This window comes from Pleurodeles waltl, chromosome 8 (assembly GCF_031143425.1).
Source record: "Pleurodeles waltl isolate 20211129_DDA chromosome 8, aPleWal1.hap1.20221129, whole genome shotgun sequence".
In the NCBI taxonomy this organism is placed as follows: Eukaryota; Metazoa; Chordata; class Amphibia; order Caudata; family Salamandridae; genus Pleurodeles; species Pleurodeles waltl.
Window position 1 is genome coordinate 998,894,129 of NC_090447.1, and position 18,162 is coordinate 998,912,290.

The window sequence follows — 18,162 nt, forward strand, 5'->3', positions numbered from 1 at the left end:
GATCCTCCGGGTTATCGGTCCTTCTCTGGCCTGCTCATGACAAGGACAAATCCTCCATATATACCATTGCACCTTGCCCGCTGGACGTGCCAGAGGCACCAGGGTTGCAAGTGCTCCCATTGGGGTTCAAATATCTAGGGGTCTTTAATAACAATTAACATCAAGGCCAGGGCCTATGAATCCAATCTGCTGACTCGGCTCGATGGACTTGCAAGAGATGTAAAATTCTGGTCTGTCCTTCTGCCGTTCCTCTTGGGTCGCTCTGCCATGATGGTCTCCCTTTCAAGATGCCACCTATACCAACTCCAAACTTTTTCCTTCCCGGTGAGTAAGGCCTTCTTCACCAAAACTAATGCCCTGATTAGAAAGTTGCTATGGGGAGGAGGAATCCCCACCCCCCGTTCCCGGGATCTGCCCTGGAAAATGTTGTAGGCCCACTTTTGAAGGAGGGATAGCTATGCCAGAGCATTCTCTTATACTATAGGGCAGCGCATTTACTTTTAGTGAATGATTGGTGGTTCGAGGGGATTGATCATCTGACGTACACGACAGAGGGGCGGACCATGGGTCAAAGAAATCTCCCCCACCTGCTTTACAATGGCAACGCTTCATCACCCCTACCCTCTGCTACGTGAGTTGTGCTGTTGATTTGGGTGAACGTGGCAAGTCCAAGATGTAGCTGAAGAAAAAAACACTAATCCAAGGGGAGCAGGGTCTTGCGTTTCTTGCTAAACAGCTGGTCAGTAGTGACGATTTTCAATTCTACTGGTAAGGCTTCCCATAGTTAGGTGGGGGAGGTTTAAGCACTGAGATCAGTTTTCATCAGAAATAAGTTTTGCGTAAGCAGGGTGAGAGATATGCTGAGGTTATGCGAAGCTCATGGGAAGGCGAATAAATGACTATTTTTATCAACAAGGGAGGAGGGAGCTTTTCCGAGCAGGCATTTTAGGTAGTAAGCAAAATATTTTTAAACAAGTTGCTATGGATGGGAAGCCAGTGTAGTTCAGTGAGAATGGGTTTGGCTTTGTTGAAGCAAGATGCTGAAAATACAAACCTAGCGGCTTGGCTTTGGGTAGACTTAAGTCTCAGCAGCAAGGACTTGTTTTATGACAAGATATAATGTTTACAACAGTCTAATCTAGAGCCTGTAATTTTCGTGACAACTGATCTTCTGTTATCAGTGGAAAGAAGTGTCCTGAACTGGTCTTGGAGGCAGTTTTGTAAGGGTTCATAGAGGCATTATTATAAATGGAGCCGTGGATCCACTAAGTTCTGAACGGTTGGTAAACCACATGCTCTGATACCTGAGGATTCGTTGGTCGAGCTCTAGACTGCAACAGAAAGGTTGCCATGTTGTAAAGAGAATCTGTGTGCTTGCTAACACAATTTTTTAGGTAAGAGCACACCTTGATTTCTTCATGTTTCATCTCTCCTTGTTTCCAGCTCTCACACACCCTGGATTGTACTCATGGACCATCCGAACCCAAACAGAGATTTGTTTACACACTTCGTGAATCTTCCTTATCCTGAATGTCAAAGAACCAGTATCCGCTCACCATAAATTACCAAAATCTCAAAGAAAAAAGGGGCAACCTAGTAACCCTGGACCAGGGTAGAAACAATTAATAAAGAAAATAACGGTCCCTATGGGAGAAGTATAAGCCTCAACTTCCATGGCAGCATGTTACAAAAAAATCAACAGATCAGTCTTGTATAAGAACCTAACAAAATGTATTTAATACATTTCTCAAATTCCCTCCCAGGGGATGTATTACATTTAATTTAACCAATAAATTGAAAACCAAGGTGCTCCAAAAACATTACAGCGCAGTGCAAGTGAAAAAGATGAGTATAAAGTGCACAAGTGCTATTCAGAAAGCAAATATATACGAATGACTGATGAGGATAAACAGGTGTTACACAACACTCAGCATGAGAGTGTTGTTATCCTAAATCAGTTAAAAGTTCACTTAAATAATTTGTTGACGTTTCGACCATCACAACTATTTAACCAGGGTCATCATCAGGACAAGGAAAAATGGAAGCACCTAATAGTAGTGATTCTTACAATGCAATAATCTGATGTATTCTGGATTAATTTCTAAGTGTAACTCTTGATGGCAAACAACTGTATAAACTCCACCATCCAATCAGTGTATTTGAACTCAGGTGGGGTCGGTCGACATCTATTACGGCCATCAATGTGCGGATGCAAAGCATCATCAATTGGTAGGGCAAAAGTAGCAAAACCTACTTCCCATCATTCTCTGCCGGCCGAAACCAATCAATTACCAAACACACCCATTCTCCTCTGTATACTCCTGCTGCAGTGTTCGGTTGCACGGCCTAATGTTCTCTGCCATACTCCCATAGTTTGTTGTTGACTGAGCTGCTGAGTTTTCATGCCCCAGGTCCCTCCCTCTACAATATTAAGAATTTTCAAACCCCTGTAATTTCTACACAATTTCGTTCAATTAACAAGTGTATTTATGTATTGCTTACCATTTCATTTGAGATTTCTGTCTTCTGTTTTTTTCAGTGTTACATATAGAGGTTAACAGGGATGGTTTAGTTAGGTGAAAATGTCAGCTAAAACATATGATTTTAAACTAACAATGAAATTCACTAGTTATAGTTATCTCAAGTAGCTGTAAATCATGCCCTAAGGGAACTGTAACTCACACCTCGCCATGCACAGTCTTGTTATCAATTATATAAATTCACATGTAGTTGTCATGTTATCAATGATGTCATAGGCCATGTCATCAATTATATCATTTGAGGGGTAATTAGCAGTGCATGTGGAGGGCGTGAGTTATAGTTAACTGTATTTTTTAATTGAATGTGTTAACCATGAAAAGGATGAAGGCCCTGAAGAAGGGCAAGACATCTAAATGCTTGTTATCCTTAACATGGTCAATTTGTGAATTGTAACTTTCCAATTATTAGTTAGATTCTGACCAAATAATCTGTGAATCATTGTTTGAATGAAAAGTAGGATATGAACCAGTTGACCGGATTGAACACCATCAGTGCATGCTTGATGTACAGCGGAAGACTAGGATCCTTATTTGATTAGTGCTACTCCAGGTTGTATTTTTATTGTCCCAGGCAGAAAGGATACCGTCTCACTAGCTCGCCAATCGGACACATTTTTTTTTTTTTACCACAAACTGTTTCAAACTCGGAGAGGGTAATCAGCACGGTTCTGTTTACTCTTGATATCAGATTATTAGTCTACAAGTCTACCCCCAGACTGTCTACCAGTCACACATTACCTGGTGATCTTTTTGGTGGGAACCTGCATTCACAGCCAGGCTCTTCTGCAACAGGTACTATTCAAACCTGGGTTTTTAAGACGCCTGTGCTCAGCAGGCCAAGCTTGCTCCCTACTTAATATTGAAGCTCGGATCCCGAAAGAGAATCACAAAATGCTACACATGAGAAGGTGCACCCGAGGTTACATCAATCTAATCAGAGACCCCAGAACAGAGCCACCTTAACACACTGGAAAACATTAATCATAAATTAGACACACTTGGGACATTATTGGGAGATTACAGAATGGCCAACTTTAAAAAGAAACTGTAGAGGAGAGCAATGAAAGGGGCAACCTAGTAACCCTGGACCAGGGTAGAAACAATTAATAAAGAAAATAACGGTCCCTATGGGAGAAGTATAAGCCTCAACTTCCATGGCAGCATGTTACAAAAAAATCAACAGATCAGTCTTGTATAAGAACCTAACAAAATGTATTTAATACATTTCTCAAATTCCCTCCCAGGGGATGTATTACATTTAATTTAACCAATAAATTGAAAACCAAGGTGCTCCAAAAACATTACAGCGCAGTGCAAGTGAAAAAGATGAGTATAAAGTGCACAAGTGCTATTCAGAAAGCAAATAGAGAACAGAACGTAATCACCTCAGTTTCAGAAGCAACTCAGGGTAATGTACAGGGGGCCTGACTCCTCGCGTCGCATTGAAATGCAACTACCCTGATTCTGTCATGAGGATTTGTACACAATACTGACCACTTCATCTTTCTGCTTGGCTGTGGGGTGTCTTAACGATCTGTGTAATACTTCAGCATAAACGGGTACAAATGGAATGTTGAAAAAGTATATCCATTCTAGGCTGCTTTGTTCTGCCTCGCTCACTAGCCTATTGTACCAAAGATACGGAGGTCTAGCCTTGGTGGACGCACCTTTTCTGTAGGCACAGCACAGGCGTGGAACACAATCCAGATTAAAATATGTTTGGAAACAAGTGTCTTAAAATTTCGCAGGTCTTTAAAAACTCACTTTTTCACTCAACATAATATTAATAGATATTGAATAATTCTTTATTTTCTTTTTAGATTTCATGTACAAATCTAGACACCTTAAATTAGTGGCTGGACACCCTCGAGTAATTGCGCTCTCTATAAAATGAATAGTCATAATAATAATAATACATTAATAGATTACGGGCCAGAGACGTGGAGTACGGCCAGTAGTTCAATTGTACTAACCAAAGAGCCATTTAATTTTCTTTTCGTCTCCCAGCGATGTGGGATGTTCTTAACAAGTAACAATACATATTTGTTTGTTGAGCTTTTTTTGCCCACATCATAAATTATTAATGTATTTTTGTTTGTTTTTCTTATGTTCCTGATACTGTTCATTCAGATTTTGACGGCACGTTTGATAAAATCCGATCCGCACCACCTGACTTGTTTGCAGAGCTCGTAAGTACATAATTATACATCCATTGTATACATACATTTTAAAGTTTATACCAATCTGTTTGCATTTTTTTTTTTAACTAACAATACTATGGGCCTCATTACGACCCTGACGGTCTCTGGTGTCACCGCCGGTGGTGAATACCACCAAATTAGGAGGTTGGCCAAAGCCAAGCTGCCGAGCCTCCACCCGTCCCGCCACATTACAGCGTTCCACTGTAGTGGAGGTGAGCACCTCCAGCACAGCAGAAGGCGTGATAACGCTAGTGGTATCACAAGGCGGGAGACCACCAGCATTTTTCTGCTCATTGCATTGCCTGAAAAAGCTGGTGGTCTTGCACCCTGGCGACAGGCATAAGCATACCTGTCGCCAGGATACACTCACACACACGTCCACATACCCACACTTGCACTCACATACTCACACACACACCCACTCACTCACGTCACACACCCCCATTCACACTAACATACATACAGAAACATCACACTCACACACGCATTCACCCCCATGCACATACATACATTCACTCCCCCTGCATCACATAAACGCATTCACCCGCTCTCCTCGTTCACTCATACAAACACTTACCCACTTCCCTGTCCATTTACACAAACACTCACCCCCTTCCCGTCAAACTTGCATACATATGCACACGCACTCACTCACCCCTTTCATCCGCTCAATTGTACTCATGCACTCAATCGCTCACTCCCACACTCAAGCACTCACCCCCATCCACAAACACTCTCACCCATCCACACTCACTCGCCTGCCCGTCCACACTTACTCACCCCCTCCCGATCCACGCTCTCACCACCTTCCCCATCCACACTCACCACCTCCCCATCCACACTCACTCCCTTCATCCCATTCACAAACACTCACTAACCCCATCCACACTCACTCACTCCCTTCATCCGATTCACAAACACTCACTCACCCCATCCACAATCACTCACACATGCAGACAAGCACCCACAAACACCCCTCTCTCCCCGCATTCATGACATTTACACATGCATTCGCACACCCAGAAACTCTCCCTCCCCCCCCAGACAATTCCACCACCGGCAGTGCCTCGCCATCAGAATCATGTTCTTCATCCAACCAGCCAGGCCCAGCAATCAAGATCCTAGCATTTGTTTAGGGAGAGGCTGAGGAGGTCGGACACCACAGAGAGGCAAGAGAGGGAGAGCACAGAGCAGGGGTGCCTACCATTCGGAGATGCACGGGTAATGGCAGGCACAATGTCAGTACTTCTTTTGGTAGACAAACTGCCCAACACTAAAACTGACATGGCAGCCATATTTAATCTGTCTAAATATATACTATCTGCTGAAAAAGTATCAGTCTTGAGCCGAGATCTCTTCTTTGTACCCATGGTCAAACCCAATTTCTTTGAAAATTAAACTAGAAATGCAACATTTTTTCAGAAAGATTTGGCTAAACCTTTTTCTTTGGAGGCAGCTCTATTCAGACTAATCAGGATGTTACAAGTATTCGACCACCGTCCTCTTTTATAATTCCATTTCACTCAAAGCCTACTGAGATGCTGACGTTTGAGAAAATGGTCATGAGGGAGAGTAACTCCCTGAGCGAACAACGTACATATGTGCACCATAACCAAAGCTAAAAAGTCAGGCTATTCACACATTGGAAAAATAACCCAGAAATTGTAAAAGTCAGCTGATAAAGTGGGAGGCAGTATTGTGATTCAAAACATTGAAGGCTATCGTAATGAGATTCTTCAGGTTGCATCTGACCCTACAAATGATATCAAGAACTTCATAGGACGCCTTATGCAGGAGAGCCTAGCACTTGGCTTCCTAAGTAAGAACAAACATGCATTTCTAAATAGAGAGAATGAAAAATTCCCAAGCTATCGGAACAGAAAGCTTCAATTCTATTAAGGACACAGAGGCGAGGATTAGGCATTTCTTTCTCCTTTATTCTACTCCAGCAGCCATTAAAAGAACACTACAACAATTTATTTCCCATGAAGCATAGGGAACGAAAACTTCATCCAGTCCACCAATCCCAGCACTTCCATCCAGATAAATTCCTGGGAGGACGCTCTATCCCCCTCTTTCTTCATGTGACATAGGTTCTGAACTTCATACATTCTCCTGTTTACTCAAATCCGACCCTACGAAACAGAAAGATCCCATAAACACCAGACAACCATTATCCTTCTACACAAACCAACTTAATGAATAAATGCGAACAAAGGACATTTTTCAAGAATACTTTAAATAGCCTTGGAAACCAATGACTAAAATTAGATACACAAATCTATTAGATGGGAAGTAAACTTTAGTAAAAGGAGGGCTAATCCTCGCCTCCGTGTCCTTAATAGAATTGAAGCTTTCCGTTCCGATAACTAGGACATTTTTCATTCTATGTCAGGACTGGGGGTGAGGATTAGGCAAGTTTACAGCTTGTCAACAATCGATGAAGCCAGATTAGAAACTGGCTTGAAATAGAACCTTTTGAAGGTAGAGTCCGAGGACCAATTTGCCGCATTCAAAATATCTTCTAAACGTACCCACAGGACAAACAGTTTGGAAGCCATTGCTCCCCGTACAGAATGAGCACCAAAGCAAGACGTGTCGATCCAGCTTGCTGCATGGCCCGACATACCCAGCGTGCAATAGTTGGGGAAGAAACTGCCCTATGAGGCTTTGTAAGAGCAATAAGCAACTCTTTCTCCATGAGGGTAAATCTCCTCAGTCATCGACTCATTAGCCTTAAGAGTCTTTACTACACATAATTTAGGCACATCATTAAATGAAGAATATGATACTAACCTTGAATAGTTTTTTGTCCTCCTGGATATATGGAAAGTAACCCCTTCAGGGTTGTATATTCTACCTGTTAAATCCAGTGCTCTCACATCTGATACCCTTCGACATGATATCAAGCAAAGCAGAGTAACCAATTTGGCAGAGATCTGTTTCCTGGAAAGATATTTGTTGGACGGTCAGGATTTAAACAATTCCAGCACCAAATTCACATCCATAAAGAAGAGTAGCGAGGCTCGGGAGGCAAGGACAAACGAATGCCCCTTAACAGTTTGCACACCAGAGGCTGCTCACCCTGTGGGTGTCCCTCTACTGGCAACTGGCCTGCCGAAATTGCCGATCTGAATGTATTTATAGTTCTGTAAACTAAACCTTCCAAGGCCATGGAAGCTAAGAAATTCAAGACATGGATAACTCCTGCCCCCAACGGATCAATCTGCCATTGATGGCACCAACTGCCCTATCTTGACCATGCAGACCGGTATCTTTTGTTGATACACTCTGCCCAGGCCTTGGATAGTAACAAGGCAGCTCCCGCTGAAATTCCTGGGACCTGCCAATGTTCCCCGTAATCTGCCACACCATCAGACGGAGGGAGCCCGAAAGAATCATGTGATGGCAATTCCCTAGGGGATCCAGAAGTAGATCTTGATACAGGGGTAGACGGAATGGGAAATCCTAAGAAAGTTCTATCAGAACTGAAAACCAGACTTGAGACCTCCATATTGGGGTTATCACCACCAGGTTTGGAAAACGGACGCCAAGGATTCTGTATCGCCTAGAAAACTGATGGTTGGAGTTTTGAAAGACTGTTGTCCTGCCAATAACAGGAGTGCCAATCCACAGACTGGTCAGAGACTCCTGGGAGATGCTCTGCCATTAACGAAATCTGATTACTCAGGCAATAATCCCAAAGGCTGCGAGCCAAGTCTGATAGAATCTTTGACCTCGTGCCGCCCAAATGATTGATGTGGCAAACCATGGCCATGTTGTCCAACTTGAGCAAGACACAGCATCTGGCCTTGCCCCTGCTCCAGAATCTTACTGCAAACCACCCTTCCAACTACTCAAGGCAATTTATGTACAAAGCCTGTTCCTCGGAAGACCACTTTCCTCCTGTGGAGAACTCCCTGCAACGCGCCCCCCAGCTAAACCGCTGGCATCTGACTCGATCACTATATCGGGTTGAGAGCCGAATATAGACTGACCATTCCAGGCCTCCATATGTGCGATCCACCACTGGATCTCCACCTACGCTTCGTCCGAGAAAGGGATGAATTGGGATTACAATAGGCCTTTGTGGAGATGAAACGTTTCAAACGTTACAGGGCTCGATAGTGAAGGGGCCCTGGGAAGATGGCCTGAATCCAGGACAAAAATAGACCCACTATTCTGGCTGACTGTCGTAAAGATATCGTTGCGTTTGGACACAAACATCTCAGTACCCGTTTGATCTTGGAAAGTTTGGACGCTGGAAGGCTCAATGTGGTCTTGGTCAAATCCAGCAAAAAGCCAAGAAATTGAATGTTCTGGGATGGGGAAAGAAATGACTTTTTATCATCGATCAGAAACCCCAAGGACTCTAACAGGTCGATGGTAGTCTGCAACTGGAGGGAGAGGCGGCCAGGACACTGATTTAAAATCAAAATATTGTCCAAATAGGCCATCAATCGTATCCCTAAAGCTCGCAGATGCTCCCCTTCTGGTCTTATCACCTTGGTGAAACACCAAGGAGCAGAAGATAGACCAAAAGGAAGAGTGACAAACTCAAATATCCGAGACCGCCATTGAAACTGGTAGAAACATATGTGTGGATGAAAAATTGACACTGTGAGATATGCATCTTTGAGGTCCAATCAGACCATCCAATCTTGGGATTGCAACAAATCCCCGAGAAGATGGATGCCCTCCATATTGAAGTGATGATATACCGACCACCCATTGAATTTCTGTAGATTGATAACTGGCCGGTAACCTCCATCCCTCTTCTCCACCAGGAAAATGTTGCTAAGGAAACCCCTGGGATGAATCTTTGTCGGAACAATTGCTCCCTTGTGCAAAAGACTGGAGATCTCGTCTATCAAGGACATGTGATCGGGGTTGAAAAGAAGAGGGTTGGGGTGGCAGGATTGCAGGGGGGGACTCGTAGAACTATCTGGACCCCCTGATCGTTTGTAGAACCCAGGCATCTGAGATTACGACCTCCCACCTTTCGAAGAAACGACTCAGCCTGCCCCCTATCCGCACCCCATCGGGGCTCTGAACACTCACCTTGTGGGGAAGCAAAGTCAGCATTGCCTCGTCCTCTAGCCCCTCGCCAATGTGGATAGGTTCTTGTTTGGTAGAAGGTTCTCAATTTGGACGGGTCCTGTCACTGACCCTTGCAGGAGTCATTGTCTTTGTAGGAGGCTTGGTGCTAAGCTCGGCTGGCCGAGCACCCCCCTGCCACGCGGGGCACCGGCAAAAACACGAGGTGTAAAAATGTGTTTCATTGACAATTGAGCCTTGTCAAGGGAGCTAAAAGTGTTGACAAATTTGCCCAGCTCTTTTAAGACATGATCATCCAAAGTTTGCCTTCTGTGATAGGGCCTGCCTCTGAGTTGGAAAGTTTCCCCAACTTCGGGTCTATCTTTATTAGGAGTGATCTACGCCGCTCTGTGAAAATTGCGCATTTCGCATTTCCCAAGAACATGATCGCCCTCTGAGCCCAGCTGGAAAGAGCATCTGGGGAGATTAGAGTGCCGGAGGCCTTGGCATCCTCTGCCATATCCAGGATTTTTGCTAAGGGGCCAATGGTATCCAACAATTTATCCTGACACGCCCGCCAGGACCTATCAATACCTTCTTGGAATCTCTGATAAACTTTGTCAGAAAGGATGTAATTTTTGTGTCTACCTCCGTAGTGAGGGCCACCTACCCTTCAAAGACTGGTCGGGGGCATTCCGCCTTCAGACAGTTCTGAACCTCTTTATCCAAGAGTTTACGCAACCTGGATGCTATATAGGACGCCACTTTAGGTGTAGGCAACCACTCTGCCGAGCAAGGGTGTACCAACTCATCTGGGTTTAACATATCCCCATCAGAATTGCGAGGCTCAGATTCTGGGTCTGTAGGCCCCTCGGAAAGATTGGCCCATGAGGGACTCCAGGGTCTGCCGGAATCCCAGTCTCCAGCTGAGATATGAGGGGAAGGATGGGGTGAATCCTCAAGGTCACCAGAATTCTCGGCCTTAAGAACATTCAAGGTGTCCCCCAAGTGACCATATTCTGGGTACGTAGCGCTGGAGGCGTGGGAATCGATAAATGCCTTTTTGAGGCACGCAAACGCATCCAAGTCTACCCCAGCGTCTTCCTTGCGTCTGCGTTTGGGGTCTGAGATTGAAGGGGACGGTTGCCAGAGGCCCTTGCGTTTCTTCCCTCGAGCTGAGGGTTTTTTGGCACTGGGCCTGAAGTTGTTGGATTTTCCTTCCCAGAGGAGCAATCACTTGTGAAACCGCTTTAAAAATTGAGACATCCATTATTTGGCAAAAGTGGTCATCAGTAGGGAGGTAGGTAACCTCCTCTTCCTCACAATAATTCCCCAACTCCTCCATTCTTAGGTCCAAGATCGTATAAAATGTATCTGGGGAATACAGAATTAGGGATGTCCCCTATTAGAATAATAAACCCTCAAGGGGTTAATTGCTGTTACCCTTACGGTCTTGGACTACCACTTCCTAATAATCTGAGGGAACTAAGGCTGTCTGGGCAAGTTCCAATGTGCAAAGAAACCTACGTGTGTAAAAACGGGTGTCAAGCTCCAGACAGTGCTCTCTCGTTTGGACAAGAAAAAGGTTATTACTCAAATCTGCCCCTATCATAGAACAGCTGTGCACACTTCACCAAACCTCAGTATGGGTGAATGGCTCACCGGACGTGCGGGGGGTATAGACTCGCTGCGCACGTAAAACTTTAGCGCGGTTCCCCTAGCGGTCAGAAGACCGCACTGCTCCGAGAGCCATAATATGGAAATGTGGCCGCGAAGGAGCGATCGGTCCCGCAGCCACAATGTCTTTCAGAGCCACCGAAAATGAGTAAGTCCAAAGTACCCTTGAGGAAAATGAAGAAATGTAGATGCGGCTGAGAAGAGAGGAAACTCCCCCGCAGTTGCGTCATCACTTGAGTTTGACAGAAAACACTGACACGGCCGCTAAGGCATGAACGCTCCAGCGGCCGGGTTGTACATCAATAAAATGCAACAACAGTGCAAGCGACTCGCTGCGCTTAGAAACCACATAATGAAACTGCCAAAATTCTACTCATCAAAACGAGAAATGAGAAAACACTTATCTCTAGCTGCTGGAGCAGCGAAGCAAGGGAGATAGAGTGTCCTCGCAGGAGTTTATCTGGATGGAAGTGCTGGGATTGGTGGGCTGGATGACGTTTTCTTTCCCTATGGTTCATGGGAAATGTTGTTTGTTGTAGTGGTCTTTTAATGGCTGCTGGAGTAGAATAATGGAGAAAGAAATCCCTAATCCTTCCTTGCATCCGGTCCTGAAACAGAATCCCCAAACCCTTGCAATCTATACCCTGCCAAGGATACACAGAAAACTACATAATCCTCCAGGCCAGCCCATTGTGTCAGGATGTGGGTCCCTTTTGGAATCCTTTCCGAGTCTATTGACTTCTTTTTGAAGCCCTGGATACCCAGGACAAAATCTTATGTGAGAGACAGCACGCATTTTAAAAACCTCATTGACAATATTGATTTTGACAACAAAAAATAATTTTTGGTGACCATGGATATCCAATCTCTTTATACCAACATTCCCCAGAGGGGGAATCCCTAAGAGTTATTGCATGCACACTGAACAACCATGAGCCATCGGTTCAGGTGCCCACTTGCTTCATACTGGCTTTAACTGACATAGCATTAAGCAATAATTATTTCCAATTTGATAGCCAGTTTAATTTCCAAACTAAGGGAGAAGCGATGGGGGCAGGCTTCGCTCCAGATATTACAAATCTCTTTATGGCCGACTTTGAAGAAACCTGTACCTTGTGGTCAAACAGCCTTTTGTTAGTCAACATTAAACATTGGGTGAGGTACATAGATGACATCTTCATTTGGAAGGGTATCGACATTAGATTGGAGTAACTGCACACACAGCTCAGTGGGCTATCAGTTGACATATAATTTACCATAAACTTTGATTCAATAGTGATTCCCTTTCTAGGCCTATGGATGAAAACATAGGAACAAAAAATATATACCTCACTCTACAGAAAGGCAACACAGAGAAATACACTACTGCAGTATAGGAGACCTCACCCTAGGAGCCCTAGGGATAATGCTCTTTGGTCAGGGTGTGAATCTGCAGGAACTGCACTCAAAGAGCAGATTTTTTAGGGCATCTGACACTCTTATTGCTAAGCTTTTTTAAAGAGGCTACTCAGCGAGACTAATCAAGCAAGCAAGATGGCCTGGTATAATTAGAGAGAGACATTACTTAAACCACATGAACGTGTAAATGAGGTTGAGTGCATTATGTGTGTCACTATCTTTAATACAGCAGGTAATGAGATAAAAAAAAGATAATTCTCAAGCACTAGAAGTTATTCAAAAACTAGTTGACCAACAAGGCCGTGCCTTTGTTTTCATTCAAAAGGGGAACACATATAAATAATGCCTTAGTCAGAATTACCGTACCCTTTGTACCAAGGCTTACAATAAACCCACAAATGCATTTTACCACCACTAGTAGAATATTTCAAATGTGGTCATTGAGGGTGAGCCGTGCTTAACAAAAGCTGATTGATTGATTGTCCAGCATGTAAATATTGTATCAATACGAAAGTGTTCACTTTCACCAGCTGTATAACTCCCAGGATGAAGTTTATGGAATTTGGTGTCCCTGGTACTTGATCTACAAAGGTCAAACAAAGCACAAGGTGAAAAGTCAAATTTTACAACATCGGAGCCAGGTCAAGTGTGCTGTCACAGGAGCACCATTGGTTGAGCTTGCAGAAAAGGCAAGGAAATCAGATGTTCTTAATGTTGTATATAATTCCATTGTTTCCATAACATCCATTTTTTTTTAAAACAGATTTTATTAGTTTAATTTATGGTACATTTCAATTAACACATCTTTAACAACACCACAGCAGCTAAATCATACTTATTTTGAGGGCTCCCAATATTCGGCAGTCCTGGTGTATATAGGCCCCCATCGTATCTTAAAGCTTGGGAATAGCCCTAATCTCAGTGCTCCTCTTCTTCTCATGTACTAATTATCAAATGCTAATGGCTGAAATGGTGAGTTAGGATGGTGTGGTGTGCCTTGTGTTAGTTATGGCTGTTGTGTCCCTTATCTAATCTCCCCCTATTCCTCCCTGTCTTCCCCTCCCCGGGCCCGACCAAATATAGCCTGCTACCCGTCCTCTGTCTTCCCCGCTGTCCCATCCATCCCCCGCTGTAGGGTGATCTGGTGTATCTCTTGTTTGATCAGTGATCCTCTCAGGTCCATTGGTGGGCCACTTCCTATCAATCAATGGGTGTGTAAGCTTGTCCCGCCTATCCTACTGGCTCGGAGTCCGGCTCCTCCCGTAACTTGTCAAGAAGCCGATCCCACGTTTCCTTCAGTTGTGGGGACCCCCCGTGTCCCAGCGGTAATCACTTCATGTAGGGTAGTAATCGGCCTTTGTGTACCATCCAATGTTATTCTGAAGGTGTTCAGGCGGTAAATAGCCGGCTCGTTCGCTCCCATCTGCCAGTACGCCCGAACCCCTTGGATGATTGCCCTATGCAATAGGAACTGGGCCCGCGATAATCCGTGCTCCTGATGGAAGTCCTCGAAGGGCAACAGGGTGCCCTCTCTATAAAGGTCCCCCATTTCCAGGGCCCCCGCCTCTTCCCATGCATTAGTCCTCTCCAATCCCCTGCCTTAGGCAGCCAGCGAAGCCAGGTCGTTGGAATCTCCGGCGCATAAGGCACTGTAGATCTGGAGCGCCTAAGACAGTGTCTCCCGCAGCGAGGCAACACCTCAGCCTCGGGGAGAGTCCCAGGATAGTAAGACCCAGAAACATCTTCGCTAGGGAGGATTCAGGAGGCGCTATAATATCCTCCTCTCCCTCCTCGGCCCTTCTCGCTGCCATACATCTGGCCAGCCATTGCAGCTGGGCCGCAACATAATAGGATTTGAAATCGGGTACCGCCAGGCCGCCCTCCTCTCGGGGTCTCTTAAGCTTAGCAAGCACCACTCTACGTCTCCCTTTCCCCCAGATAAATGCCCTAAGCATGGAATCCAGCTCCCTAAACATTGTCACCGGGATCCAGACCGGCGAGGACGCAAAATAATAGAGCAGGCGGGGGAGCGCCACCATCTTAATGACTGCCACTCTTCCAGCTACCGAGATTGGGAGCGTGCTCCAGAAAGCCAAGTTGGACCTTGGGGCTCTCATGGCTTTGCCGATGTTGCCATCCAATAGGTCGGATCTGGAGTGGTATATTTTAACCCTCAGGTATGTCATACATCGGGGCTCTCACGGCACACTTCCCAGCCCCTCCGGTGGGTCAACCCTTGCAGTCAGGGGGAACAGGTATGATTTCTGCCAGTTGACCTTTAATCCTGTCACCCAGTCGAATAATGTTAATTGGGACTGGGCTCCCGTCAATTCTCTACCAGTGTTCTGTAAGAAGAGTAGTAGGTCGTCTGCGTATAGTGCAATAGTATTTCTCCTTGTGCCCTGTTGCAGCCCGTGATACCAGGCAGCAGTCCTAGCTTGGGCCACCAATGGCTCCATCGCCAGCGCGAATAACTGCGGGGAAAGGGGGCATCCCTGCCTGGTGCCTCTCTCCACTGGGTATTGCTCTGATATAGTAGCCCTGGTTCTAACTCTCGCCCTTGGATTTGTGTATAGTAGCCTCGTCCAGCGGACAAAGCCCTCGCCCAACCCCATGCGGAGAAGGACTGCGTAAAGGTACTCCCACTCAAGCCTGTCAAGTGCCTTTTCGATGTCCACTGTCAACACACCAGACTCCGGCATCAGCGGGGCGATAGTGTCCATGATATGTATGACTCTCTCCTGGTGTTTTGAGCTGTGTTCCTGGAAGGGATAAACCCTGCCTGATCGGGATGTACTATGCGGGTCATGTATGGGAGCAACCTGGCCACTAGAACTTTACTCAATATCTCGTAATCGGTGTTTAACATCGATAGAGGTCTATATGCCCTGCTGTCAGTGGGGGTCTTGCCATGCTTAAGCAGCGGGACGATCATGGCCTGTGGTGGACTGTGGGAGGCACGCTGCTGCCAGCGCAGCACTAAACAGCCTCTCCAGTCTGGGAGTCAGTTCTCGCTCATGTGTGGCATAGAACTCAGCCGGTAGGCCGTCTGTCCCAGGCGTTTTCCCCCGGGCTAGACCTCTTATGGCTGCACTGATTTCCAGGGCCGTTATTTTGCCCCCCAGTCCCTCTCTCTCTTCTTCACTTACAGTTGGGCATGGGAGTGCATCCAAAAAGGTCACCAGCTCTTCCCCCTCTCCTCTTAGAGTTCTAGCATACAAAGTGGTGTAGTACTCAAGAAAGTGGCCCTGGACTTAATTATCCACGCCAAAAGAGCTCCTGCTTTGTCTCTCTTCGCGTGGGCCCTGGCCATATATCGTTTGTAATCGAAGCAACGTAGTTTCTCCGTATTCTTGGCCAGTAGCTCTCTGGTTGCTCGGAGCTCATCCCATAATCTGGGGTCCCCGGGGACCTGTGCTTTCAGTCTGCATAGTTGTCCTCAGTCCTCTCTACTTCCCTTAGCAGGGTCTTCCTAACCCCATGGATTCAGCAATGCAACGCCCACGTATCACTACCTTAAATGCCTCCCAAAGTGTATTGGGGGGATGGTGCTGTTGGTTCATTATTTTCAAAGTATTGCGTGATGTGCTCTCTAATTTGGTCGCGATATGCTGGGTCTTCGAGTGAATCTGGTTTAAGTCTCAATGCTAGTGATAGCTCTTGTCCATGTTATGCGCATCAGCGCGGGGCAATGATCCGAGAGGGTGCTCCCTAGGTATTCTATACTACGTATTTGGGCATGCATGTCTTGTGTGCTTAGGAAAGTGTTGAGCCTTACGTGCAGGTCGTGTACTACCGAGTAGTAGGAGTATTCTCGGGTTCGTGGGTTGAGGGTTCTCCAGCAGTCCAACAACTGCCACCTTGATTGCCACTCACGGAATCTCTTAGCCAGAGTGTTCACCACAGAGTCTGTCAGCGGAGGATGCGATCTGTCCAGGTCCGGGACAGCTATACAATTAAAGTCACCCCCCTATCAGAACCGACCCAGTCAGGTGAGGGGCCAAGGCGTTTGTTAATTGATCTAGGAAGGTGCCCTGTTCTACATTAGGTGCATATACATTTATCAGGGTGACATCGCGCCCTCCCAGCCTGCCAGTAACCAATACATAGCGCCCCTTCAGGTCTATTAGTGTGTAAGTCATCTGAAATGGAATTCCTGCACGCATCCAAATAAGGGTGCCCCTAGCAAATGCCGAGTAGGTTGTATAATAAGTTTGACCTCTCCACCTTTTCTTCAGTGCCGCCCCCTCTGTGGCTGTAAGGTGAGTCTCCTGTAATAGCGCTATGTGCGCCCCTCTTCTAAATAAGTATGAATTAACTTTATAACGTTTGGCCATAGTATGCATGCCCCTTACATTCCAGGAGATCATTCTATATTCTTGGTGGTCACCCATTGAGATAATGTTGAAACAAATTGTCTCTGCACCTCCTCCAAGGGTGGTGAAACAGCAGGGCAGCGGGGGGTAGATGTGCGCCTCTTCTCATCGTCAGGCACAGGTCAGGGACCCAAAACTCAAAATAGAACAAAAACTTCCCCAACCCCAGGACAGGTGTCCATACAATCTCCCATCTAAACTTGATCAAAACTAAAAGTCAATGCCTGTGGGGCGGTGAATCGAAAAGTTCAAAGACTTCGATCGACTGAGTCCGCCGATCCCGGGGGCTCCCAGTCTAAAAATGTTTATCTTACCAGTTTACATCTTGTCAGGGCGTGATAGGACCATTCCCCAGAGCCTTTATTCGTGTTCTTGTGGTTAAGTTCTAAGGTGGGTTCAGATGATGTCCTCGGAGGTGCCTGGAGTCACCACTGGCATCTCAATGCTCGGGCTGTCGAATCTTCCGACCCCGTGTCGGTGTCGGACCCTCGGTTCTCTCTGCGTGGTCCCATGGGTCTTGGGCTTGTCTGCCCTCCACTCAGGGCCGCGACTGCCACTGTTGCCCGCTGCCTTTCTGCTCTGATCTCATCCGCTGTGGGCGCTGCTTTCCTTCGCCTCAATCTCTGGCGCTGCCCATCTCTGGGCCCAGCTCCCCGGTAGGCCCCAACGCGTGTAGAGCCTCTTGAAGATCCAGCCAGTCCCTGGCTTGCTGGGGCACCCAGAAGAATCTAGTTCCTCCGTCCTCCGCCACTCGAAGCGTGGATGGAAATAGCATTGCGTACTGGATATTTAAGGTTCGTAGCTGTTTTTTGATTTCCATGTACGATGCCCTTTGACGCTGGACCTCACGTGAGAAATCCGGGAAGATTTGGACCTGTGCGTTCTCTATTTTCAGTTCTCCAGCTTTCCTGGCTTGGGCTACTATATGATTGC

General features: G+C 46.0%; 1 protein-coding gene across 1 annotated transcript in view; it reads left to right on the forward strand.

Moving 5' to 3' along the window:
* The window catches only part of COMMD6 (COMM domain containing 6), a 124,776-nt gene that overhangs the window by 25,847 nt on the left and 80,767 nt on the right, over positions 1–18,162 (forward strand). The window contains exon 2 of the mRNA XM_069205276.1: positions 4,671–4,729. Coding sequence (XP_069061377.1) covers positions 4,671–4,729 — 59 coding nt within the window. The remainder of the gene's footprint in view (positions 1–4,670; positions 4,730–18,162) is intronic.